The sequence below is a fragment of the Gopherus flavomarginatus genome, chromosome 10, assembly GCF_025201925.1.
Source record: "Gopherus flavomarginatus isolate rGopFla2 chromosome 10, rGopFla2.mat.asm, whole genome shotgun sequence".
NCBI lineage: Eukaryota > Metazoa > Chordata > Testudines > Testudinidae > Gopherus > Gopherus flavomarginatus.
In genome coordinates, this window is record NC_066626.1 from 1,719,882 (window position 1) to 1,747,501 (window position 27,620).

At 50.6% G+C, this 27,620-nt stretch overlaps 1 protein-coding gene across 1 annotated transcript in view; it reads left to right on the forward strand.

Moving 5' to 3' along the window:
* The first annotated feature begins 366 nt into the window (after positions 1-366).
* LOC127030055 (nck-associated protein 1-like) overlaps positions 367-27,620 on the forward strand; it is an 83,279-nt gene continuing 56,025 nt past the window's right edge. The window contains exons 1-3 of the mRNA XM_050915964.1: positions 367-550; positions 2,154-2,290; positions 2,555-2,641. Coding sequence (XP_050771921.1) covers positions 367-550; positions 2,154-2,290; positions 2,555-2,641 — 408 coding nt within the window. The remainder of the gene's footprint in view (positions 551-2,153; positions 2,291-2,554; positions 2,642-27,620) is intronic.

The window sequence follows — 27,620 nt, forward strand, 5'->3', positions numbered from 1 at the left end:
TCGCGGTCCCGCTCCCGGCACCGTCATCGCTCCCGCTCCCGGTCGGGATCTCGGCACAGATCATCACGCCATTCCCGGTCCCGATCCCGGTACCAATGTGGGTCGCGGCACCGAGCCTCGGCACCGAGGGGAGCGTCAGTCACGGCGCATAGGGCTGCATATCAACCAAGCTCGGCGCCCCCCTGGCCTTCTCGGGAGCCGTCGGTTTCCTCCCACACTGACAGTGTCTGTGCCATGGCACAGGACAGGCACGCGGCCCTGTTCAAAGACCCTCCGCCATAAGAACGAGGGCCTCCACAGTGGGGGTTTTGGACCCCATGGGCATACTCTCAGGCCCAGGGTCCACAACACATTACCCCCCGCCCTATGGCGGAGCGCAGACCACCGGAAGCGGCGGCGTCTAGACCCCCTCACTCCCCGGAGACGGACGGTACTCACCGGGACCCAGAGCTCCCTCCGGAAACGGAGGTGCAGCCCCTCACGGAACCCTCCGTGGACACCTTGTTGCCGGGGGCCTCCTCGTCCTCGTCTCCGGATGAGGCAGTGGCGGGCACCTCGTCCTCCAGCCCCCCCCCACTGGATTTGAGGGCGCACCAGGACCTCCTCTGCCGAGTGGCACAGAACCTGAACTTGCAGGCGGAGGAGGTGTCGGAAGTTGAGGACCCAGTGGTGAGCATCCTTTCATCCGATGCTCCCGCCAGGCTGGCCCTGCCCTTCATAAAAACGATCCAGACTAATGCCACTAACATCTGGCAGTCACCGGCCTCCATCCCTCCGACGGCTAGAGGGGTGGAGCGAAAGTACATGGCCCCCTCAAAGGGCTATGAATACTTATATGTTCACCCGACCCCCTGCTCGTTGGTGGTCCAGTCGGTGAACGACAGGGAGCGCCATGGGCAAGAGGCCCCAGCGCCCAAGTCGAAGGAGGTGAGGCGGATGGACCTCCTGGGCCGCAAGGTCTATTCGGCGGGGGCGCTGCAGCTCCGGGTCTCAAACCAACAGGCCCTCCTCAGCCGCTACTCCTTCAATTCCTGGGTAGCGGCGGGGAAGTTTGTGGAGCTCTTGCCCCAGGATGCACGGCAGGAATTTTCCACCATCCTGGACGAGGGCAAGAAAGTAGCAAGAACATCGCTACAGGCCTCCCTTGATGCTGCTGACTCGGCCGCTCGGACCCTAGCTTCGGGGCTTACGATGCGCCGGATTTCTTGGCTGCAGGTCTCTGGCCTTCCGCCTGAGCTCCAGCACACAATCCAGGACCTCCCCTTCGAAGGCCAGGGCCTGTTTTCAGATAAAACAGACCCTAGATTGAAGGATCTAACAGACAACAGGGTCATCATAAGGTTGCTGGGCATGCATACCCCGGCCACACAACGTAGGCCGTTCAGGCAGCAAAACCAGCAGCAGCAGCGGCGGCCGTACCCTCAGTTCCGCCCACGGCAGGACCTTTCGAGGCGCCGAGGCAGGAACAACCACCGCAGGCAGTCTGGTGGGCAAACGGGGCAGAACCAAGGCTCCACCAAGGCCCCTCCAGGACCTAAACCTTCATTTTGAAGGTGTGCCCGGGGGCGCAGTACCAGTTTCCCCTCCGGATCCTTCCCTGCAGTTTTCCAACCGCCTTTCCTTTTTCCTCCTGGCGTGGACCCAAATAACGTCAGACCGTTGGGTCTTGCGTATGGTGCAGGCCGGTTATCGCCTGCAGTTTTCTTCGCCTCCACCCTCCCACCCACATTCCCCGTCTCTCTTCAGGGACTCCTCTCACGAGCAATTCCTCCGTCAGGACGTGCACGCGCTCCTTGCCAAGGGAGCCATAGAGGCGGTTCCGGACAACGAGAAGGGCAAAGGGTTTTATTCCCGTTACTTTCTAATCCCCAAATCCAAGGGCGGCCTCAGGCCCATTCTCGACCTGCGGGAACTCAACAAGTATATCGTGAAGTTGAAGTTCCGTATGGTATCCCTTGGAACCATCATCCCTTCCCTGGATCCCGGAGACTGGTACGCCGCCCTCGATATGCAGGACGCCTACTTTCATATCTCGATTGCCCCCCAACACAGGCGTTTCCTCCGCTTCGTGGCCTACCGCCAACAATACCAATTTGCGGTCCTTCCGTTTGGCCTCTCTACGGCCCCGAGAGTCTTTACAAAATGCATGGCAGTCGTTGTCGCGCATCTTCGACGTTGCCGCATCCACGTCTTCCCCTACTTGGACGACTGGCTGATCCGAGGCACGTCGGAGCTACTGGTCCACGACCATGTCGACAGGATCAGCACCCTCTTTGCGACCCTGGGCCTCGTAATCAATGTGGACAAGTCTACTCTACTTCCCATGCAGCGGATAGAGTTTATCGGGGCCGTTCTAGATTCTACCCTGGCCAGGGCCTTGTTACCCTTGCCCAGGTTCCAGTCCTTGTCGGACATCATTCTACGTTTGCGAGCGGCCCCGATGACCTCTCTACAAAAGTGCCTGGCACTCCTAAGCCACATGGCAGCCTGCACGTTTGTAACAGCATATGCTCGACTCCGCATGAGACCTCTTCAATCATGGCTCATTGCGCAGTATCTGCCGGCCAGACAGTCGTTGGACACGGTCGTCACCGTCCCTCAGAGTGTGCTGGACTCTCTTCGATGGTGGCTGGACCAATCGGTAGTCTGTGCGGGGCTTCCATTCCATCCGCCCCAGCCTTCGGCATCCCTGACCACGGACGCCTCCAATCTGGGATGGGGGGCTCACTGCGGCACCCAGAGAACCCAGGGCTTGTGGACACCACAAGAGATCAACCTCCATATCAACGTACGGGAGTTGAGGGCGGTCCGCCTTGCTTGTCAAGCGTTTGTCCATCTCCTTCAAGGTCATTGTGTCGCGGTCTTCACCGACAACACAACGACCATGTTTTACATCAACAAGCAGGGCAGCACCAGGTCCTCTCCACTCTGTTTCGAGGCAATATGTCTCTGGGAGTTTTGCATAGCCCATTCGATTCACCTTTCCGCCTCCTATCTCCTGGGAGTGCGGAACACCCTGGCGGATCGGCTGAGCAGATCCTTCCGTTCTTCTTTGAGTGATTGCTCACATCCATTCCAGTTAGGTGTGCGCGCCGCGCGTGCACGTTCGTCGGAAACTTTTTACCCTAGCAACTCCAGTGGGCCGGCAGGTCGCCCCCTGGAGTGGCGCCGCCATGGCGCTCAATATATATCCCTGCCGGCCCACCCGCTCCTCAGTTCCTTTTTACCGCCGTGTCAGTCGTTGGAACTGTGGAGCGCGGCATAGCTGTCCTCCACGTCCCTAGCTCTCCTTGTTATCTCTCGTTATTGTTATAGTTGTTAGTTAGATCGTTAAGTTAGTTAGTAAGTAATTAAGTGTAAATAGGTTGTAAATAGTTGTTAGCTGGGAGCTGTAGCCCTTCCCGGCACCCGGCACCAGGCTCATGCCTGGTTCGCCGGGCTTTAAGCAGTGTGCGGCCTGTAAAAAGCCTATGCCTACCAGCGACCCCCACGACGCGTGCCTGAAGTGCCTGGGGGAATCGCACAGATTGGACAAGTGCCGCATCTGCAAGGCTTTTAAGCCCAGGACAAAAAAGGAGAGAGACCAAAGACTCCGGACTCTCCTTATGGAGGTGGCACTTGACCCGGCTGCTTCGCAGGCCGTGATATCGGCGCCGGCACCGGATCGCACTGGCACCGGAAAGACTCCCCGGCACCGACCTTCTCCGGCACCGGGTGCAGAACCAAGACTGTCAGCGTCTGCTACTCCAGCCAGGCAGACCCGACTGGAGCGCCCGGCCTCAACATCGGCCGCGGCGCCGCCGGCACCGTCGACTCCGGGCCCTGCGGGTCCGTCGAGTCCGGTGCCGCCAAGCTCCCCCATGAGATCTGGGGTTGAGATTTTGGTCCCATCCACGCCGGAGACCTTCGCCTCGGCACAGGACCTTATTGCCTTGACAGAGCCTACTCAGCTGCCACCCCCGGTACCTCCGGTGCGGGTCGCATCTAGAGGCAAGCCCATGATGTCGGCACCGTCTCGGGACTCGCGCTCGCGGTCCAGGTCCCGACGTCACGGCAGGTCAAGATCTCATCGCCGCTCGCAGTCCCGGCACCGCTCCCCTCGGCGGTACCGGTCGCACTCGCGGCTCCGCTCGACCTCCAGACGGTCGCGGTCTGACTCCAGCCGCCGATACCGGCACCGTGACTCCAGGAGCCAGTCCCGCCGTCACTCGCCGCACCGGTCGACCTCCCGGCACCGAGCTGGTGGCAGGTCCCGGTCCCGGTCGACCTCCTGGCACCGCGTTGGTGGCAGGTCCCGGTCCCGATCCCGGCACCGAAGCGGCGGCCAGTACCGGTCCAGATCCCGGCACTGAGACAGAACCCGGTCCCGGTCCCGATCCCGGCACCGCTATGACTCCCGGTACCGATCCCCGGCACCGAGAAGATCGTCGCTGCCGACCCGCGCAGAACCTTACCAGCCAGGGTCGGCCCCGCCGTGGCCTTCTAGGCAGCCGTCGGTCTCTTCACAAACGGACAGCGGGTATGCGCTGGGCACCGACCGGCAGGCGGCGCTCTTTTCAGACCCGCCACAACAAGACCAAGGCCCGCAGCAGTGGGGGTTTTGGACCCCATGGGCATACCATCAAGCCCAGGGCCCCCAACAGCTTCCTGCTAGGCCTGCGACGGCGGAGCACAGGGTGCCGGAAGCCTCGTTGTCTCGCCCCCCTCCCTCCCCGGATGGAGAGGAAGGGGATAATGGAGTACCCCCTCCCTCCCCGGATGGAGAGGAAGGGTCCAAGCAGCAAGACTCCGCTCTGGCTCCTGAGACAGAGGCGAGGGCCGAGGGGGACCCTCCATTGGACACTTTCTTGCCGGGGGTCTCCTCATCCTCCTCCCCTGATGAAGCGGTGGCTGGCACCTCCTCCAGTAGCCCCCCCCCGCTGGATCTCAGGGCACACCAAGACCTCCTCAGGCGAGTAGCTCAGAATCTGAGCCTACAAGCCGAGGAGGTCTCGGAGATCGAGGATCCAATTGTCACCATCCTCTCCTCGGATGCTCCCACCAGGGTCGCCCTACCCTTCATAAGGACGATCCAGGCCAATGCCAATACCATCTGGCAGTCACCGGCCTCCATCCCCCCTACGGCGAGGGGCGTCGAGAGGAAGTACATGGCCCCCTCTAAAGGCTATGAGTACCTCCATATCCACCCGACACCGTGTTCCCTGGTGGTACAGTCGGTAAATGACAGAGAGCGTCATGGGCAGGAAGCTCCAGCCCCCAAATCCAGGGAGGCCAGGCGTATGGACCTCCTTGGACGCAAAGTATACTCGGCTGAGGCGCTGCAGCTCAGGGTTTCGAACCAACAAGCCCTGCTCAGCAGGTACGCTTTCAACTCATGGGTGGCAGCGGACAAATTTAAAGAGCTGCTGCAACAAGACGCCCGCCAAGAATTTGCAGCCATCCCAGATGAGGGCAAGAAGGTTGCGCGTACATCACAGCAAGCTTCTTTGGATGCTGCAGACTCGGCTGCCCGCACCCTCGCTTCGGGGGTAACGATGCGCCGTATCTCCTGGCTGCAGGTCTCTGGCCTTCCTCCGGAGCTCCAACATACCATCCAGGACCTCCCGTTCGAAGGCCAGGGCCTGTTTTCGGAGAAGACAGATCCCAGACTTAAGAGTCTAAAGGACAATCGGGTCATTATGCGCTCCCTCGGGATGCACACACCGGGAACGCAGCGCAGACCCTTCCGGCCACAGCAGCAACAGCAGCGCAGGCCATATCCCCAGTTCCGCCAACGGCAGGACCTTAATAGGCGCCGTGGCAGGAATGGAAGGCGCAGGCATTCGGGGAACCAAGGGGGGCAGAATCAAGGCTCCTCTAAGCCCCCGCCTGGACCCAAGCCTTCATTTTGAAGGTGCGCCCGAGGGTGCAGTAACAGTTTCCCCCACGGATCCTTCCCCCCCGTTTTCCAACCGCCTTTCGTTTTTCCTCCCGGCGTGGACCCAAATAACATCGGACCGCTGGGTCTTACGCACGGTGCAGACAGGATACCGCCTGCAGTTTATATCGTTTCCTCCTTCCCTCCCCTCTTCCTCGTCCCTCTTCAGGGACCCCTCTCACGAGCAATTCCTTTGGCAGGAGGTACAGGCGCTCCTCAGCAAAGGAGCTATAGAGGCGGTTCCGGAAAACGAGAAAGGCAAGGGGTTTTATTCCCGTTACTTTCTGATCCCCAAGGCCAAGGGAGGCCTCAGGCCTATCCTTGACCTGCGAGAGCTCAACAAATACCTGGTGAAGTTGAAGTTCCGCATGGTATCCCTGGGGACCATTATCCCATCCCTGGATCCGGGAGACTGGTACGCCGCCCTCGACATGCAGGACGCTTATTTTCACATTGCCATTTGGCCACACCACAGATGTTTCCTTCATTTCGTGGTGGGCTCCCTTCACTACCAATTTGCAGTCCTCCCATTTGGTCTTTCTACGGCCCCGAGGGTATTTACAAAATGCATGGCAGTTGTTGTGGCACATCTTCGGCGCAGTCGTATCCACGTGTTCCCTTACCTAGACGATTGGTTAATCCGGGGCACGTCGGAACTGCAAGTTTGCAGCCATGTCTGCGTGATCACCGGCCTGTTTGCTACTTTGGGCCTCTTGATCAACATGGACAAGTCCACCCTGATCCCCACGCAGAGGGTGGAGTTCATCGGGGCCGTCCTGGACGCCACCGTGGCTAGGGCTCTTCTGCCGTTGCCGAGGTTCCAGGCATTGTCGGCGATCGTTCAACGACTACGGGCAGCCCCCTTGACTTCAGTGCGGACATGTCTAACCCTGTTAGGCCACATGGCAGCATGCACGTTTGTGACCGGTTATGCTCGGCTCCGCATGAGGCCCCTCCAGTTGTGGCTCATCGAGCATTACCGGCCGGCAAGGCAGCCGCTAGACATGCTGATCACGATCCCCCAAGGGGTGTTAGATTCTCTCGACTGGTGGCTAGACCAGGCCGTAGTGTGTGCGGGGCTCCCTTTCCACCCACCTCAGCCCTCGGTGTCCCTGACAACGGATGCCTCAGATCTCGGCTGGGGGGCCCACCTGGGAACCCTGAGAACGCAGGGCCTGTGGTCCCCGCAGGAGGTGAGGTTGCACATCAACATGCGGGAGTTGAGAGCGGTCCGCCTTGCTTGTCAGACGTTCTGCCACCAGCTTCGAGGTCGTTGTGTCGCGGTGTTTATCGACAACACGATGACCATGTACTATATCAACAAGCAGGGCGGCACCAGATCCTCTCCCCTGTGTCACGAGGCGATGCGACTCTGGGACTTTTGTGTAGCCCATTCCATTCATCTCACGGCTTCCTTCCTCCCCGGAGTACGGAACACGCTGGCGGATCGCTTGAGCAGATCCTTCCTATCGCACGAGTGGTCCCTTCGCCCGGATGTCGCCCTCTCCATCTTCCAGAGGTGGGGTTATCCCCGTATGGACCTCTTCGCGTCCGGGGGGAACAAGAAGTGCCAGGCGTTCTGCTCCTTTCAGGGCAGGGAGCCCGGGTCGATAGCGGATGCCTTCCTTATTCCGTGGACGACCCACTTGTACTACGCGTTTCTCCCGTTTCCTCTGGTTCACAAGGTCCTTCTGAAGGTGCGCAGGGACAGGGCTCGCGTGATCATGGTAGCCCCGGCATGGCCCAGGCAGCATTGGTACCCCATGCTGCTGGACCTGGCCATAGCCGACCCAGTTCCCCTGCCCCTTCACCCGGACCTGATTACCCAGGAGCACGGGACTCTCTGTCACCCGGACCTGCAGTCGCTGCACCTAGCGGCGTGGTTCCTGCGTGGCTGACCGGCTCTGAGCTGCGCTGCTCCACACCGGTGAGGGAGGTGCTTTTGGGCAGCAGGAAGCCTTCCACGAGAGCGACATACTCGGCCAAGTGGAAGCGTTTCTCCTGTTGGTGCGTGGAGAGAGACCTCCGCCCTATGGAAGTTTCGGTGGCCAATATCTTAGACTACGTTTGGTCCCTCAAACAACAGGGTCTGGCGATATCGTCGTTGCGAGTCCACCTGGCAGCTATCTCCACCTTTCACCCGGGTGGGGATGGTCGCTCTGTTTTTTCTCACCCGACGGTGTCTAGATTCCTTAAGGGGCTAGAACGTTTATACCCTAACGTCCGACTCCCTGCTCCAACCTGGGATCTTAACCTGGTGTTGTCTCGGCTCATGGGGCCCCCCTTTGAGCCGTTAGCTACTTGCTCCCTGCTTTACCTCTCTTGGAAGACTGCCTTTTTAGTAGCTATCACCTCAGCTAGGCGGGTGTCGGAACTCCGGGCTCTTGTGGTAGACCCCCCGTATACAGTCTTCCACACAGATAAGGTGCAGCTGAGGCCACACCCTGCCTTCCTCCCCAAGGTAGTCTCGTCCTTCCACATCAACCAAGAGATATTCCTTCCGGTTTTTTTCCCGAAACCTCACTCCTCAGGCAGGGAGCAGCAGCTCCACTCGCTTTATGTCCGTAGGGCTCTCGCGTTCTATGTGGAGAGGACCAAGCCCTTCCGCAAATCCCCCCAGCTTTTCGTGGCAGTAGCGTACCGCATGAAGGGGCTTCCTATCTCCTCCCAGAGGTTGTCCTCATGGGTAACGTCCTGTATCAGGACCTGCTATGACTTGGCCCACGTCCCTACGGGCCGGGTGACTGCGCATTCTACCAGGGCGCAGGCGTCGTCGCTGGCTTTCGTCGCCCGTGTACCCATCCAGGAAATCTGTCGGGCGGCGACCTGGTCATCGGTCCACACCTTTGCTTCCCACTACGCCCTGGTCCAGCAGTCAAGAGAGGACGCGGCCTTCGGATCTGCAGTGCTCCATGCCGCGACTTCTCACTCCGACCCCACCGCCTAGGTATGGCTTGGGATTCACCTAACTGGAATGGATGTGAGCAATCACTCGAAGAAGAAAAGACGGTTACTCACCTTTGTAACTGTTGTTCTTCGAGATGTGTTGCTCACATCCATTCCACACCCGCCCTCCTTCCCCACTGTCGGAGTAGCCGGCAAGAAGGAACTGAGGAGCGAGTGGGCCGGCAGGGATATATATTGAGCGCCATGGCGGCGCCACTCCAGGGGGCGACCTGCCGGCCCACTGGAGTTGCTAGGGTAAAAAGCTTCCGATGAACGTGCACGCGCGGCGCGCACACCTAACTGGAATGGATGTGAGCAACACATCTCGAAGAACAACAGTTACAAAGGTGAGTAACCGTCTTTTCACACGAGTGGTCCCTCCGTCCGGACGTCGCCCTCTCACTCTTCCAGAGGTGGGGTCGTCCCCGGGTGGACCTCTTCGCGTCCAGGGTGAACAGGAAGTGTCTAACATTCTGCTCCTTCCAGGGTCGGGAGCCAGGGTCTCTAGCGGATGCATTCCTGATCCCATGGACAGCCCACCTGTGTTATGCTTTCCCGCCCATCCCGCTGATTCACAGAGTTCTCATCAAGGTGCACAGAGACAGAGCCCGGGTGATCCTCATAGCTCCAGCATGGGCCAGAAAGCACTGGTATCCCATGTTGCTGGACCTCTCAGTAGCCAACCCAGTTACCCTGCCCCTTCATCGGGACCTGATCACTCAGGACCACGGCAGGCTCTGTCACCCAGACCTTCCGTCTCTTCACCTGACGGCATGGCTCCTGCGTGGTTGACAGACTCTGAGTTGCGATGTTCCACCCCGGTTCACGAGGTTCTCATGGGCAGCAGGAAGCCTTCCACCAGAGCTACTTACACAGCTAAGTGGAAGCGTTTCTCCTGCTGGTGTTCAGAGAAAGCTCTTCGTCCTACGGAGACTCCCGCCACCACTCTTTTAGACTATATCTGGTCCCTTAAGACCCAGGGTCTGGCACTGTCATCCCTCCGAGTACACCTAGCCTCCATCTCTGCGTTTCATCCTGGAGTGGACGGCTGTTCGGTCTTCTCTCACCCTATGGTGGCGAGATTCCTGAAGGGGCTGGAGCAGCTCTATCGGCAAATTCGCCCTCCGGCCCCTTCATGGGACCTCAATCTGGTCGTGACTCGGCTCATGGCCCCTCCATTCGAGCCATTAGCTACTTGCTCCCTGCTCTACCTCTCATGGAAGACCGCCTTCCTTGTGGCCATTACCTCAGTTGGACGAGTGTCAGAGCGGAGGGCCCTCATGGTGGACCCACCGTATACCGTCTTCCACAAAGACAAGGTACAGCTGAGACCTCACCCTGCCTTTCTTCCCAAGGTGGTCTCAGCTTTCCATGTGAACCAAGAGATTTTCCTCCCAGTCTTCTTTCCCAAGCCCCATTCGTCACGTAGGGAGCAGCAGCTTCACTCGCTAGATGTCCGTCGAGCACTAGCATTTTATGTGGACAGGACCAAACCCTTCCGCAAGTCCCCCCAGTTATTTGTGGCAGTAGCAGACCTGGTCAAGGGGCTGCCGATTTCCTCCCAAAGGTTATCTTCATGGGTTACCTCCTGCATCAGGACCTGCTACGACCTGGCCCAAGTTCCGATGGGCCGTGTGACTGCTCACTCCACCAGAGCACAGGCGTCATCGCTGGCTTTCCTCGCCCGCGTCCCGATCCAAGAGATCTGTAGGGCGGCGACCTGGTCATCGGTCCATACATTCGCTTCCCATTACGCCCTGGTCCAGCAGTCCAGAGATGATGCGGCCTTTGGTTCGGCAGTGCTCCAGGCCGCGACTTCTCACTCTGACCCCACCGCCTAGGTAAGGCTTGGGAATCACCTACCTGGAATGGATATGAGCAATCACTCGAAGAAGAAAAGACGGTTACTCACCTTTGTAACTGTTGTTCTTCGAGATGTGTTGCTCATATCCATTCCACACCCGCCCTCCTTCCCCACTGTCGGAGTAGCCGGCAAGAAGGAATTGAGGAGCGGGCGGGCCGGCAGGGGTATATATCTAGTGCCATAGTGGCGCCACTCTAGGGGGCGACCTGCCGGCCCACTGGAGTTGCTAGGGTAAAAAGTTTCCGGCAGACGTGCACGCGCAGCGCATACACCTACCTGGAATGGATATGAGCAACACATCTCGAAGAACAACAGTTACAAAGGTGAGTAACCGTCTTTTCTTCCCCGTCTGGCAGAGTGCAAGGATCCAAAAGCAGGTTAGAGATAGTTCAGGGACAAAGGAGGGACGTGTCTAGAAAGGGGAGACCCTATGTCCTAGTGCACTCTCTCCCTGTTGTAGCTGCTAAAAAAAAAGGGGGGGGGGCCAGTATGAGTGACTGTTACCGAAAGACGCCCAGAGTACCCTGTGAAGCAAAAGCTCGTGACCAGGACTACTCTAACGCAAGCCCGGTAACTAGTGGATCTTTAGGAGGTCCGACCCATGCTGGGCTGACTCGTCCTGGCATCGTCCGGTGAGGAAGCTACCTGGGTCTAGGAGCATGTGAACCCATCTTCCCTCCCCCTTTCCTTTCCGTGTGGGCTACTGACAGTCTGATCATCTCACTGGATGCAAGCAGAGTAAGCGGCGCCATCTCCCAGAGACTAGCCGATGCTCTTTGCTGAAGGGAGGTGTAGGAGGGTCGTGGCGTCCTTGTTAACCTCTCCTGTGTGAGTACCCTGTAGGGAGAGATCCTTAGTTTATGAGCTGCTAGCGCGGACAGGGGACCTCCCTGTGTGTGTAAGTGGAAAATGGGGGGGGGACAGTCTAAACATTCCATCTTACCCCCTAAGAGTACCCCAGCATATTACATGTACGTACATTATGGTTCATCAACCTGCAGGTATTTAGAGAATTGGAATATTTACATGCGTGAAAATCCATCTAAACAATGCCCACTAGAAGGTACTTCAATCTAGATGAGATCATACATCGAAGAGGAGCGTTTAATCACCAAAAAACCCTGACACAGTGTGAGCAAATTTGTCTATTGAGGAAAGAAACGGGTTAATTTAAAAATCATCTTGGCCCAGGGATGAAAGAAGACGGAGGGTTGCTCTGCGTTCAGGGTCAGGAATTGGCGCGGACTGTGCTTGGTGCAGGGAGGGGCTGCTTTCAGCCCCAGCTGGCTGTGAAAAAAATATAGACAGAGGTGAACCAAAGGCAATACAAGTTAGAGAACTGAGATTACATTTGCAAAGCTTAACTATCCAGTAAGATCTAACAGTGTGCCTTTGTGACCCCGGAGCAGGTGTGGCTTGGTGGCTTGGTGACACCAAAGAAGCCACAGGCAGCCGACCTGGACTGGAATCTCTGAAAGAGACACTGCAGGAGATTCCAGGGTGTAAGAGAACAGCCCTCCCAAGAGCGGAAGCAAGCTGTATACAGGATAATCTCCTGTCCACCTCATAGACTCATAGACTCATAGGTCAGAAGGGACCAATATGATCATCTAGTCTGACCTCCTGCACAAGGCAGGCCACAGAACCACACCCATCCACTTTTATAACAACCCCTAACCCAGGACCGAGTTATTGAAATCCTCAAAATTGGTTTGAAGACCTCAAGCTGCAGAGAATCCACCAGCAAGCGACCCGTGCCCCATGCTGCAGGGGAAGGCGAAAAACCTTCAGAGCCCCTGCCAATCCGCCCTGGAGGAAAATTCCTTCCTCTCCCCCTCCTCTGAACATTATACACAGAAGTGGCCAGTCTGGACGTACGTGTGTGGGTATGAAAGGGGCTTGGGGCATTAATGTTTTCCTGAGTGATGTGGGAGTGTTCCCAACACTCTCCATTGTTGTTTTATTATTTTATTAATGAAGCTTTAAAATTCAGTTATATGGTGTGTTTTCTTTATCTTCCCCCAACGATCCTGTCGTGTCAGCCTGATCACCTGACACGAGGGACAGATTGGTAACAGAAATTTGTCACAGTTTGGTGAGCAATTAAGAAGGGGGAAGCCCTGCAGAACTTACACCATCTATTTGTTTTACCCTTGTTATTTTATGTTTGCTTTGCTTGGTACTGTTGGTGTTATATGTTGAGAACTGCATGAGTAAAAGTGAGCCCTGATAGGATAAGGAAACGCTATCTGGTTTTGGTTCTGTTCTGTTTAACTGGTTACTATTGTTTTTCTGCTCTGTTCATTTGGACGTTAGGAGTGTGGGCGGAACTGAACCTCTCGTTCGTAATTCCTCGGAGTGGAAGCCATGCGTGCGAGAAAGCTCTGAGGTTGAATTGAGATCCTTCTGTCCCGTCCCCTGTAGCGGTCAGTGTATAGAAGTGGGAAAGTCTGGCTTAGACTGTAAGTTCCTCTGCTCTGTGTAATTCTCTTTTCTGTTTAAGTGTCAGCAGACAGATGGATGGGTCTCTAGGTAAAATCCTCTAAAGGGGTTTGGATTGTATGTTAAGTAAATGGCCTTTGCCCAATGGGCCATGTGTTTTTGTCCAGGTGACAAGCCTCGTGAAGGAGGACTTGGGTAGTCTTGTAAGTAAGAATGTTTAAGGGAAGAGACCAGGAGGGGTGGGGGCTAGTTGAGAAACCCACCCTCCTAGCTAAACTGGTAGTGGAACAAATTGGTGCCCATGGAAGGGCCAGTTCAGCAAGAAAAGCAGGATCAGGCCCAGGCAGGCAGACAACAGACAGAGAGATTGGAAAACAGGTTGGAAAACTTTAAGGGTGTAGTGGAAGGAAGGAGTCAGTAAGTGTAAGCATGGGGATTTCAAATACCCAGGACTTACTTGGAATGGTGATTTAAGTTAATAAAAGTGGCTGTTGGGAGACATGCAAGTGATTTAAGGGAGAGTGAGAAGTTAACTCTGTAGTTGCTGGAGGGAACAGCAGTTGAACTTTGTGAAAATGCTAAAGAAAAAAGGTTTTTGGTGTCTGTGAAATGTTTGTAAATAAATTCAGGCAAAGGAATTATTGGATTGCAATCATTTGGTTTGGCTATGAACAATTTAGTTAAATTAGCTGAAGAATGTTTACAGTGTTATGTAATTGAAAACCTGGGCTGCCTATAAAACAAATACAAAAAAAATGGGGTAATTCCTTTGTTTTGCCTGAAGTCAACAGGGGTATTTGTATATTTTAAGTGATGATTGTCTGCCCAGAAGGGATGGGTAGACCTCTGGATTTTTTTGTCTTTCAGATAATCAGAGAAAACTGATGCCAGCTAAACAGCATTCAACGTACCATGCATTTACTGGCACAATAGAAATTATGTTTTGTGTTCTATGTTCTGTCTTGTGGTGTTTGTCTTGTGGCCGGAATTGTTGTGTTTAATATTTTTATAAAATAGTCTAGTTTAAAATTAAACAAAAAGGTTAAATTAAAATGCAGATATTTGTTTTGTTCAACTTGGAATACGAAGTGTTTGGATAAATCAGAAGAATGTGATATACTAAAGTCTAATGCATTTCCTTAAGTAAGGAAAAGAAACTTCATTGGTCAAACTGTTAATTGTTGTTAAAATTTGCATACCAACAGTCTTTGAAAGCAAGGACATGAAAAGTTAACCTACTCCCTATATTGTACATGGGATCCTTCTGGCTACCTCAGATTTCTAGCCAGAGGGCTGGGGATGGTGGGAAGCTATTGGACTAGAGGTTAAATTGAATGAACTCCTCAAAGTGGGTGTGCTTGTCCTGGCTTGTTGCTCCAAAGCTCTGTAATAAGGTTATTTTAGTAAAAAAGTGTGTGTGGCATACATTAAATAATAAGACTAATGTACTGTATAATGACAATATTTATGTCTTCATTGTTGGGAAAAAGGTGTATAAGTAAAAAGTGGAAGTTTCCTTTGCAGGTTAAAAAAAGACAAAAAAAAAAAAAGAACAAAGCACAGAATAAGTTAACAGGAAAAAAAATTAGCTAGCAAGCGCAGGCTATAAATAAGACACTGACTCCATTCAAGGACACTGCTCACAGTTAAGACTTGGCTAACAACCAGGAAAAGGAGGGCTTGAATTTGCCCACACAGCTATGAGATCTGCAAAACACTGCTAGGCACTAATAAAATGTGTTAGGTTTCTTTTCTCACAGGTAAAGAAGCGCTACCCAAAGACCCTAGCAGCCCTGCCACTCCTTGGAACCAGGAGACGGAATTGATGTAAAGGTCCACCGACGAAAGACTGCCTTGGCTCCACCCTGGAAAGGCTCTTAAGTCCTGCTGACTACCAATACCACTGTGAAGTGCCAAAGACTGACTGCTTGGACCCAAGAGTCTCACTGCAAAAAGACCCCTCCACATTGGGAGAATTCTCCTACTGATGATTAGCCTATTTCACCTTCTAGCTCCACTGTGCCTTTTGGACAGCAGGGAAAAAGTACAAGGTAACATACTAGTAACCTCTCCCTTATCCACTGACAGACCTACTGTGCCTTCGAATTTTTCTAGAAGGATCAAAACCATTACAAGGTTAGTAATGCTAGTAACCTCTGCCCTGTAGTATGCTGAACCACGACTGTTTTCGGAAAGAAGAAGAAACACTCGCTCCACTGAAATTACCAAAGTCCAGAAATTCCTGACTAGAAAGGACCTTAAGAACTGACCCTGGTGAAAAAACAAAGAATTATACACTGGTGGAAGAACATTTGTGGGACCCATCTTTGGAAATGTGGTATTAAATGGATTTTGGGGTTTATTCTACAGGCTGCGCCCTGTGTTTTGGATAAATCCTTCAGCATATATAGCTCTCTCTAATTGGATTTTAAATAACAAGTACCCAACAAGTTTGTTCTGCTACTAGAAATTTTACCCATATTGAAACCATTCCAGTGACTAATAATGCATGCTATTAATGGGAATACCTTTTAAAAGTACCTGAAAATAGTTAAATAACAGGTGTATTATAGTACTACACCAAGAAAAAATGGTATTAAATATCACTGAGGCTGGAAAGGCATTGCAGTGGGATCTAGCACATTCGGAAATTCAGGATTTCCTGAATGACCAGCTGATGGCCATTTGGAGTAATCTTGAGTACCAGACTTAGCCCACTGCCCTTACAGATGCATCAGGAATACCATCTGATCTGTGATCATGGAGACATACGAGGACACTTCCTGGGTGGAAGTGTGGCTTCCCAGGGCGGGGTGTGCGCCCTTATAGGGAATGAATACTGTACTTATGTCCCAGAAAGCGCACAGGATATTAACAAGCACATCCTGTCAGCCAAACAGGCTTTTGAACAGTGGAAGGCCCAGGAAAGGAAACCTACTATTTCTGATCCCCCCTGGCGCTGGTTGCTCAACCTGGAAGAACTAAGGGAAGGTATTGTTCACCTCCTGCTCACTGGTGTGGTGTTGTGTATCGTTACTCTTCTCTTGCTTGCTTGCTGTAAAGCACTTCAGCTCCCTAGAGCTTAATCACATGTTATCCTTTAAATGTGAGAACACTCAGCCAAAAGTTTGTTGAGTATTCTCAAAGGAGGGAGTTGTTGGTGACACTAGGCATAAATCTAGGTAACTCGGAAGGGTGGTAAACCACAAGTGTCAATGAAGCCCTTCTGCTGTAGGCCTTAATGAACCAATGTTCCTCCATGTTAAACACTTTGTGTAACCTAGTGTAACCTAATATGTTAAGAGCTGTAAAATGTAGTGTTAGCAGTTAGTTTTCGGTTGTAACAGCCAGTTCTCTGCTGTAATACATTGAAGCTCGGCTAAAACACGCTCAAGGTCGTTTTAAGATACTGTACACTTGTCTCAGCAGCAGAGGGGGGGAGGAAGGTGGAAGTCAAAAGATTGAATGAGAGAAGATACTGCAGCTGGATGGGAAAGGAGGGGGGAGTAAGAAATCAGCTAGTCAGCAAAAAAGTTTTGTAATAAACAACTGGAATATAAAAGGAAAAAACTGCTTGTTTTAGATGTGCAGAATCTGAGATTGTTATTTCTCCCTGGCACCTTATTTGAGCTCAAATAAATTTGGTTGTTTGCTTCTCCACCCTGTTGTGTTTATTGGCGCGGCACACCAGGCAACGGACCCTCCCGCTGTTGCTTGGCCTCAGGCAGTTATCTGCCGGCAACACCAGGGAAAAAGCCCCGAGCTGGAACTTAGTGAGAGTTCATAAGAGTAGGGCACTTGGGGTTAGAGTTAGGGTTCCTATGGGCAGGGCTTCCCACCTTAAGGTTAGGGTTTCTAAGGATAGAGCACTTGCAGCTAGGCTGAGAGTTCATAAGGGTAGGACACTTGGACCAGGTCAGAGAGAGAGAGAGGGAGGTTTGTAGGTGGAAATCAAATAATCAAGAGGGGAGAATGTGAAAGGTCTGCAACACGGCATGGCAGGCTGAGACTTTTATCTCCCCCCCATCCCCTGCAGAAGGGGAAACTGAGGCAAGGCGTGATCTGATTCCCCTCTCCAAATTATTTTGCAAAGGAAGGGGACTAGGGCTCCTATCTAAACCAGTTCCCTTCCCATCCACTCTGCTTTCCCTGCTGCAAGGCCGCTGTAGGGGCTGAATATTTCCGTTAAACTATGGCTCCTTCATTTGCCCTGCAACAATAAAATAGACCAGCTTGGGGGGGGGTTAATAGCCCCCCCCAAAGCTGTGTGGCTATTAAGGGGGTTTGGGGAGGGACATGATAATATTCTAGATCAGTCAAATGCCCAGCTCAGCTTTCTAGCCATCCAGCAGCACTAGGGCAGGGAGGGAAGGTGCTCTTGGTGCAGAGTGGTCATAAACCAGGGGTGAATTTAGCGGGGATTTGCGGGGTCCTCTTGAAATCCCACCTGATGCAGCCACACAGAATCACTGGCAGCGCTGGGAGAGGCCATAAGTGGAAGCAGGTGGCCTGGGAGTAGGGGGACATTGCCCTCAGTCCTGGGCTCTGGGATGGACTAGGCTGGGTGGTGGGTTCGGTCTAGTCTTCCAGCCTGTTGCTCACTGGAGTTTGTGGTTTTCATCTGGCTCCACTGAAAAGATCAAACAAGCCCAGTAGAAAAGGGGGGTGAGAGAGGCAGGAAAGGGGTTGTAAGGGGTTTAAGTGACCCATCAGCGAAAGAGTAAAACTAGAGTTTGACTGGGTTTCCCCCCAGCCACCACTCCTGCAAACACTGGGGAAGGGGCAGCTCCATCCCCCACTGAGGCTATGGTGAGGGGCTTCAGGGGATGAAGGAAGCCACATGGCAGTCCCTTTCCCCCAGCCCCCCCCTCCAGCCCCCAAACTCTGTCCCAAAGCCTGCGACCAACCCCTCTGCACTCCCTCCCAGAGCCTGCACCCCTCCACCCTTCCTGCACCCCACCTCGTGCCCCAGCCCAGGGACTGCACCCAGCATCCAAACTCTGTCCCACTCAGCCCAGGGCAAAGCTCCTTGGTCTGGCTCCCAGCCCCTCTCCAAGGGTTGCAGCTGTCTGGAGGTGCCTTCCACACCTTACTAATTCACATCTCATTCATTCAACAGGACAATTGATTACAAAGGGGGGGGGAGATCTTATTCTACTCCTAGCAAAAAGACACTTTTCTTTTACCTTAATTACACTACCTTTGGGGCCTGCTATAACATATTACCAAAGTTCAATACAAAGTCATATAAAAGTTATACAAAAATGCATAATACTGAGATTTCTCTACAACTGCATTGATTGACTGCTGTGTGCAGTAATATAGTGACCCCTGGGTCTTTGAATGGGGCTTTATACTTGCGGGGGAAGTGAGAGGGCAAGTGGCAGGTGGGGAAAGAGGCAAGCACTGAGCCAGCAGGAGTTCTAGGGGCAGGCATGGGGGTTTCCGGCAAGGGAGGGAGAAGGTGAAAGGAGGCGAGTGGTGGGTGGGGGACTGAATAGGAGGGATGCAGCAAGCTAAGTGGGGAGGTTAGGGGGTGAAGAAGGATGTGATGGTGGGGCTGAGCAGGGAGGGGGCAGGTCCTATTTTACTGCTGTGATCTGGTCACCCCACATGTGCTGTTTCTTCCCGCCCTCCTCAACCTTGTTTCGATGGGGCGGAGCTGGGGAAGGAGGGTTTGTTTCCATGGGACCGGGCGGCGCTGGGGGGGGAAAAGAGAGGGCAAATTTATATTAAGGAAATATTTTATAAATTTTAATAAAATAAACATTAGTGAAGAAAATCAGTTGTACAACTATCAAAACAAATTATTTTCCTAATACGAAAGTGTAAATCAGCTAATTAATATATGATGCAATGTATGTAATATATAATTTTGTTATTATTTATATAGTCATGGAAAGTAAATAATACATGGAAGAAATGAAAGGGGTTTTTAAAAGTTTTTTTTGTTTTAGTTATCCCTGCCGGGGCCCCATCGCAACTGTTCAAACTGGGCCCCGCACTTCCTAAAGCCGGCCCTGGTAGGAGTCACTGGGTAAAATTCTCTGGACTCTGTTCCGATTCAGGTCAGAGCAGAGGTACCTAGTGATCTAGTCTGGCTGTAAAATCTATATATCAACATCAAACATGGTGTGAAAATAATCCTCAGAAATGGCTGTTCTCCACCCAGACCCCAGCAAAGGGCTCTCCAAGGAAGGGGGCTGTTGAGGAAGGAAAGAAGAAAAATGTCCTTCTCTCCCTGTAAAAGCAGCAAAGAATCCTGTGGCACCTTATAGACTAACAGACATTTTGGAGCATGAGCTTTTGTGGGTGAATCCCCACTTCGTCGGATGCATGTAGTGGAAATTTCCAGGGGCAGGTATATATACGCAAGCAAGAAGCAAGCTAGAGATAACGAGGTTAGTTCAATCAGGGAGGATGAGGCCCTGTTCTAGCAGTTGAGGTGTGAAAACCAAGGGAGGAAAAACTGGTTTTGTAGTTGGCAAGCCATTCACAGTCTTTGTTTAATCCTGAGTTGATGGTGTCAAATTTGCAGATGAACTGAAGCTCAGCAGTTTCTCTTTCAAGTCTGGTCCTGAAGTTTTTTTGCTGCAGGATGGCCACTTTAAGATCTGCTATTGTGTGGCCAGGGAGGTTGAAGTCAAGTATCAGAGGGTAGCCGTGTTAGTCTGGATCTGTAAAAGCAGCAAAGAATCCTGTGGCACCTTATAGACTAACAGAGGTTTTGGAGCATGAGCTTTCGTGGGTGAATACCCACTTCTTCAGATGCATGTGGAGGTTGAAGTGTTCTCTTACAGGTTTTTGTATATTGCCATTCCTAATATCTGATTTGTGTTCATTTATCCTTTTCCGTAGAGACTATCCAGTTTGGCTGACGTACATAGCAGAGTCTCTGAGCTCCGCTAATAGCTTTGAATCCAAAAGCCAAGCCTGTGCTGATGCAAATTACCTAACTGAGAAGGAAAGGTGAGAACTGCCAGCACAAAAGAAGCTGCAAATAAAGAACATACCTGGTCAGCAAATAAATTACCTTCATAAAAGGCATGGTATAACAAGATACCTTTAATAGATTTGATGCTAAAGTTATTGTTAATATTAAACATTAAAATAAATTTAATGTTAGTAAGTACCCCTGTAACAACTTATAGTGTGTATGATTTTTGGAAAAATCCTTTAAAGTAATATGGTAATGATGCTTCTCAGCTATTACCTGTGAATAAACTTCAAGCTTAACACAGCAGGAAAAACATTACAAACTTGGTCTGCTATATCAAAGGAAAAACTTGAGGTACACTACCTCATGGACTTAATAACTAAACAGTGGAATAATTTCTGCATAACCCTTACAAAGCAGAAGCCATTAAAACCTGGCCTGCCTATAAAACAAACAACAACAAAAAACACAGGAAAATATGGGAGTAATTCCTCTGTTTTGCCTGCAATAAGCAAGGGTCTTTGTAAAAGAACGGAATCTTTAACCAATAATCAATGCCACCCCAAAAGGGGTAGAAAAATGTTATTTTTGTCTTTCAAATAATCCAAAGTACTGTATAATGGGCTATGCGTATGTGTTAATTCTTGGGGAAAAGTGTTTAAAAAGTGTTAGCAACCCACCAAAAGACAAATGTAAATGTAATGTAAGTACTGTGTTTACCAATAATCACATTTACTGTTTGCCACAACAATAACAGAGTCTCAGCTTACTGTAAGCAGTGATTTAGCTGAGTTCTCTATCAATCTGGCACTGAATGGCAAACAGTTACCAATCATCTGTTAAAAGATAAACAGGTAACATAGTTCCTAGAAAAAAAAATGTGGAAAACTGGACCATTCATATTATACACACAAATGGGGACACGTTAAGAATTGCAACTGCAGAAAAACATAACAGCTTACCATTGGTATAATATATTTTCTGGATGGTCTCCCACAACTACTGGCATACTAATGTTACTACCCCTAATTGTTTTTCACTAGGCTCTATGCATGGTAATCTTCCTCTTTTTGCATCACTGGGTTTCAAAATAGTCAATCTCACTCCATGACACCTGCTGCTCCAGTAATTTCAAAATGCAAATGATAAACAAGTGCTAAGACTTTCAAGAAGAATCATGTTTAAATATGGAACTAGGACTCTGCTCAAATTTAATACATCTTCAGGACTTTTCTTGCCGCCACATGGTGGGAGTGTTTGTCCAGTGATTACAGCACAGTGCCAGGCTGCTCAGCGTGACTACTGCCTCATGAGGTCTTTGTGTTAAAAACACACCTGGCCTCTCTGTATGTCTCCCCTTCTGTCAAATGGGACACTAAGTCTCCTGTACCACTCGGGGAGAACGGTAGGCCATTCACTAGAGTCTGAAGAATGTTCAGATCCTTGGAGGAAAGGTATGAAACAAAGGCAAAGAGAACACTGAGGTGGCACATGATACGTCTTCAAATATGTAAAAGGTTGTTAAAGAGGATGGTGATCAATGGTTCTCCATGTCCCCCGAGGGCAAGACAAGATGTAATGAGCTTAGTTTGCAATAGGGGAAACTGAGGTTGGAAAAACTCTGACCATAAGGCTAGTTAAGCACTGAAACAGGTTACCCAGGGAAATGGTCATTGGAGGGTTTTAAATCACCTCTCAGGGATGATTTAGGTGTATTTAATCCTGCCTCTGCATGGGGGAAGGACTAGATGACCTCTTGAGGTCCCTTCCAGCCCCACACTTCTATGATTAGATTTGTCAAGCTGTCTGGAGTGGCTCACAGGCGGGGTAATAACTTTCTCTTACCAAGAGAAGTTGGTCCAATAAAAGATCTTACCTCACCCACCTTGTCTCACTTCCAATCTTGGGCAGACTGTGAAGAAACAGGGCACAAACCCAGACTGGTTGTGTGTTCTAGACTGAGATTTCACCAACCAAGTATCCCACGTGAAATCCTCAGCCGCTACAACAGCCTTAATGTGACGGTTCCCTGAGGGACTCAGCTCTATCTTGTCATACAGGCAAATTTGCCTTTGTCATAGATGGGTCCTTACACCAAAAAAATCACAATATTCAGGTTACTCCCAGTCCCAAAAGACCAGTCACTTACCCCAGGTCAACTGCATTTCCAATTCTTTATCAAAGAATGCTTGTAGCCAATCCTATAAAAAACGTGCTAAAGATTTATTAGTTAAGAAAAAGAAATGAGAGTTATTTTCAGGCTTAAAGCAGGTAAACATACATGAGTTACAGTCTTAGGTTCTAAAGGTCACAGAGCCTGCGTATTATAGAAGCTTCTGTGTATCCTTTAGGGCTAACCGAAGGTAAACAGCTTATGTTTAGAAGTCTTTGCATCTCCAAGTTCAAACAACATAGATATAAAGTTCTTTCTGGTCAGGTATTTTTATTCCCTTTCCCCGGAGTTCAAACTAATGTGACAAGTGTTTGCGCATATCTCCTCTTCGTGGATGTAAGAGGAAAAATCAACAAATTTTGTCCACAGCTGTTCCATAATGGCTTTTCTGATGGCTGTTGGACAGGAGATGACACCTCTTGTGGTAAACTAGTATCTCACACTTGATAATCTTCTCTCCTGACTGAGGGTTTCCACTTTCACAGCAAACACTTTGATAGTTACAGAGCAAATACTTACATATTACCTTATAATATGGGATACAGATAAGTGAAATTAGTGCAGGCAGCAACTTACAAGCATTTCATACAATCCAAACACTAAACACATCTCTATAAACCTAAAACCTATTTTAACAATACTAACACAGATAAGCCAGATTGGTTTCCAGCTGTGCATTTGATGCTTAGGAGCCTTGGAATGAGCTGGCACCTGGTTTGCCAGCATCACAGGAATGTAGTGCTTTGGGTCAGGGAGTGTCTCTTTGTAGTGTTTGTACAGCCCCTGACACAGCAGTGGGAGAGATAGCTTAGTGCAGGGATAGGCAACCTATGGCACGTGTGCCGAAGGTGGTACACAGGCTGATTTTCAGAGGCACTCACACTGCCCGGATCCTGGACACCAGTCCGGGGTCTCTGCATTTTAATTTAATTTTAAATGAAGCTTCTTAAACATTTTCAAATCTTTGTTTACTTTACATACAACAATAGTTTAGTTATATATTATAGACTTATAGAAAGAGACCTTCTAAAAATGTTAAAATGTATCACTGGCACATGAAACCTTAAATTAGAGTGAATAAATGAAGACTCAGCACACTGTTGCTAGAAGGTTGCTAACCCCTAGCTTAGTGGTTTGAGCATTAGCTTACTAAACTTCACATTACAAGTTCAATCCTTGAGGTAGCCATTTAGGGATTGGGGGCAAAAATTGAGGATTGGTTCTGCTTTGAGCAGGGGGTTAGACTAGATGACCTCCTGAGGTCACTTCCAACCCTAATATTCTATGACTAGGGGTCCAAGAGACTACAAATAAATGCATATTTTTTTTTCAGTGGAGAAAAAAAAAGTGGAAAAGGGAAAGATCATACTTCCTCCAGTTAAGTTCTTTACCTCCTTCCCTTCCCCCTTTTTTTTCCAGTGGAGAAAAAGGAGAAAATAGAGATGGGGAGGGAGGAAAACAAGAATTTTAAAAAAAAATCTAGATTTGTCAGGTTTCAAAAACCAAAACGGAAAATACAATTAAAAATGGAACAAAAATTGGGAAATTTTAAAACTAAACCAGTGGCTGTCAAGAAGCTGTCAAAATGTGACATTTTCCCACAAAAAACACCGTTTTTTGGTGGGAATATTTTTCTAATAAAAGATGTCACACACATACCCATCTCTTGCTCCAATGCCATACCCTTCCCACAAGGGGGCAAGCCCTGGTGAAAACTGGGGCTTAGGTTGTAGATGGGAGATTTTTTTGGTGAGCATCAGAGGGGGAATCTTCATATTTTATATGAAGGTTCCCTAACAGTACCCTCAGTGGTGGGTTCAGTACCAGGGATCTTGGATGAAATGCCCCAGCCTGTGTTATCCGGAGGTCAGACTAGATGACATAAACCGGGTCCCTTCTGTCTTTAACATCTGTGAAGGAGAATGGGGGGCTGGGTCAGCTCTGAAATCCCACTTCCTCTGCCTAGCTGAGCGCTCCCTATGCCTGTTCTTCACAGGGGTGCTTGAGAGGCTTCAAGGCCTTTCCCTTGCCATAAGCTTCCAGCTGAAGGAGGCTGTGCTTGCCTCACACATCTTTGCACCACCCACTTCGGGACAGATCCTATGCTCAATTTACGCTAGGTGTGGATCCGCCCCTTAAAAGGAGCACTAGAGGCCTGGCTTGCAGCTGCCTTCACAGAGCTTTTGATGCCAGCCACTTCATACGATTTCTCTGCCTCTACTTATATTTATACCTGCTTACTCTATTTTCCACTCCATGCATCTCATGAAGTGGGTTATAGCCCACAAAAGCTTATGCCCAAATAAATATGTTAGTCTCCAAGGTGCCACAAGGACTCCTCGTTGTTTTTACGGATACAGACTAACACGGCTACAACTCTGAAATCTGCCTCTACTGTTTTTTTTCTTAAATGCTGCCTTTCCCTACCTCGTTCTGAGACAGGCTCATTTCCTTGAGGCCTGTTCTGTCTGAGAACTGCCCTGTTGATGACAGCAGTGCCTAAGGTGCGGTACACACACAGGAGAGCTCACGCTCTAAGCAGACCAGACGGACACAGGGTGGGGAAGGGGTAGAATGCACAAGGTGATGGGAGCAAATGGCCCGTTAGTGCCAGGCTGTTTTTTTCTCCTGGGAGGGGGAGTTACTGAGGAGGAGAGCAGCTCCCTGGAAGGGACAGGGCAGAAGAGAAGGGGGTAAGCGGGGAAGGGGGGGGCAGCTGTGGAGTGCAGCTGAGGTGAACAGAGTGGGGAGGTGGGTGGAAGCATTTGGAGCAAACAGCCAATCAGCACAGTGCGAAGGGTCCTTGCTTAGCTGCCTCAGCCCCTACTGGCTACCACCTCACTGCAGTTTGAGGCATTTGTGATAGTGTTGAACGTAGTAAAAACCAAAAGATTGAGCCAGAGAAGAGCCTGCTGCAGGGTGTGGCCAAGTGGGAATTTTTGGTTATATTTTCATGAATGGGGGCAGGGCAGGGACTTACCCAATAGGGGTTGCTACCCAGTGGGGACAGAAGGGTCAAAAAGCTCCTGCAGGAGAGCAGGAGACATGCAGTGCTGGGGTCACAGGTGCCTGGAGTGACATGAATAGATTAAGGACTGGCTGAAACCCAGACAGACAATAGGATGCCCCAGGGACCTGTAGCAGGTGGAAGATGTAAGCTCAGTGTGAGCTGCAGGAGGAAGACAATGGAAAAGGGCTGACAGCAGGCTAGGATCTAAACTGGCCTTTGGAGAGAGACACTAGCTGGCACAGGGGACTGACAAAGGGACACAGAGAGAGAAGCTTGGCTAGGTACCACCACGACAGCAGCCCCTCTGAATTCTGACCTGTCTTTACCACTGCTTCGCTGTGCTACCATAAGGCCTTCCTGCTGTTGTGTTCCAGGGGATCAATAAGCTCTAACTTCTTTTGAAAAGGCTGCCTGGTGCTACTACAAACACATGGTGAGGTGCAATGATCCCTGCCAAGGACAAAGTCAGAGCAGGAGTCTATCTTACTTGGATTCTTTGGGCAGAGCTCATGGTGTGAAGCAGGCGTGCTGGAGCCCAGAGGCTCAGTCTGAGGCACTGAGGCCACAGGACTTACCTTTGAGGAAGAGTTGGAACTTGTGACCTTCTCTTGGTGTTATCTGGACCAGTGATCTGCTAGGTCACTTCAATCCTTGACTCTGGGAGCCAGCCTTATCCTGCTCTGCTGTGAGAACCCCCACTCCGGGGCTGTTCACGCACAGTCTCTGGCATGTAAGCTGCTCCTTGGATTATGCAACCGAATGGCACTAGCCAATATCTCCGGTCCCAGACACAACCCTAGGATCTTCCATCTTGCAGTGTCCAGTTATGGCCGCTGGACACCGCAAGCTTAGGAGTTCGTCAATTTAACAAAGAAATTGATATGTACCAGGCTTGTTCTCCCAAGGGGAGTCTCTGACACGCTTCAAATCAAATGCACTGCTTCAAGTAGAATAAACAAACAGATTTATTTACAAAGACAGATTTTAAGTGATTATAATTCAAAACATAAGTCAGATTTGGTCAAATGAAATAAAAGCAAAATGCATCCTAAACCAATCTTAACACTGTCAATCTCCTTACAAACTTAGATGCGTCTCACCACAGGCTGGCTGGCTGCCCTTTCAGCCAAGCTCTCCTCTTTGATCAGTGCTTCAGTCGCTGGGTGGTGATGTCTGTAGATGGAGGTGGAATAGAGAGGAAGAGCATGGCAAATGTCTCTCCCTTTTATCATGTTTCTTCCCTCTTCACTTTGTTTCCCCGTCCCCTTCAGAGTCAGATGAGCATTACCTCATCGCTGTGCCAAACTGACCAACGGAAGGGGGGTGACTCACCTGAGAGTCCAACAGATCCTTTGTTGCTGCCTAGGCCAGTGTCCTCTGTTCCTGTGAGGCTGGGCTGGGTTTGTCCCATACCTGCCCTGATGAGGTGTGAACTGCCCCTCTGCTCTTGGGGAGTTTTTGCCTGGCCTTGTTTTAAGCCATGAGGACACATTTTCAGCCTCAAAACTATATACATGAAATTACAACCTATAACAATTACTATAACATTACCATAGCAACAATGCTCAGTATAACATGAGCCTTCTGAAGACGTCCAACATGACAAACTTTGCATAAGATACCACACAATTATATGAAAATGATGAATGTGGGGGTGTAGGGTGTTCCCACAAGGTACAGAACATCACAGACTCCTTTGGGTCAGGCACACAGAGGGGTTCCCTAGAGCACAGCACATGGTTCCAAGGATCTGACATAGGGGAAGCTAAGTAATCCGCTAAAGGAACAGTGATAGCGTGGACAAGAATCAAATTAGAGGAAACCGCAATACTCTCCCATTCACTTGAGATGCCAGAACAAGATTGCATTGCTCTGCCCAGCCAGGGCTGCTTTTACAGCCAGTTCCCTTCCCTGTTTATGTGAGATCAGCCCCCTCAAGAGGAAGCCCTGTGATGCTGATCATTGCTAGAGGAACCCACCCTGGAGACAGGCTAGAGTTTTACCTATAGCTAAAGCAACAGAAGAGTCCAACTAAGTGATTTTTGGCCCGGTTTGCAAGGCCTTACATGCAAGGTGGTGAATCAAGAGACAAGCTTTCCCCAGCAGAAGTTGGTCCAGTAAGAGAGATCACCTCACCCATCTTCTCTCTAATATCCTAGGACCAACATGGCTACAACACTGCACTCAACTTCATGGCATCTGTTTGGAGAGAGCACAACTTCTGAATGCAATTGGGAGGGGAGGAGCATGCACACACAACCCCTGCCATGGGGGAAGAATTAAGGACTCCAGCATGGAAGGGATATGGGGGACTCTGATATGGGGTACACA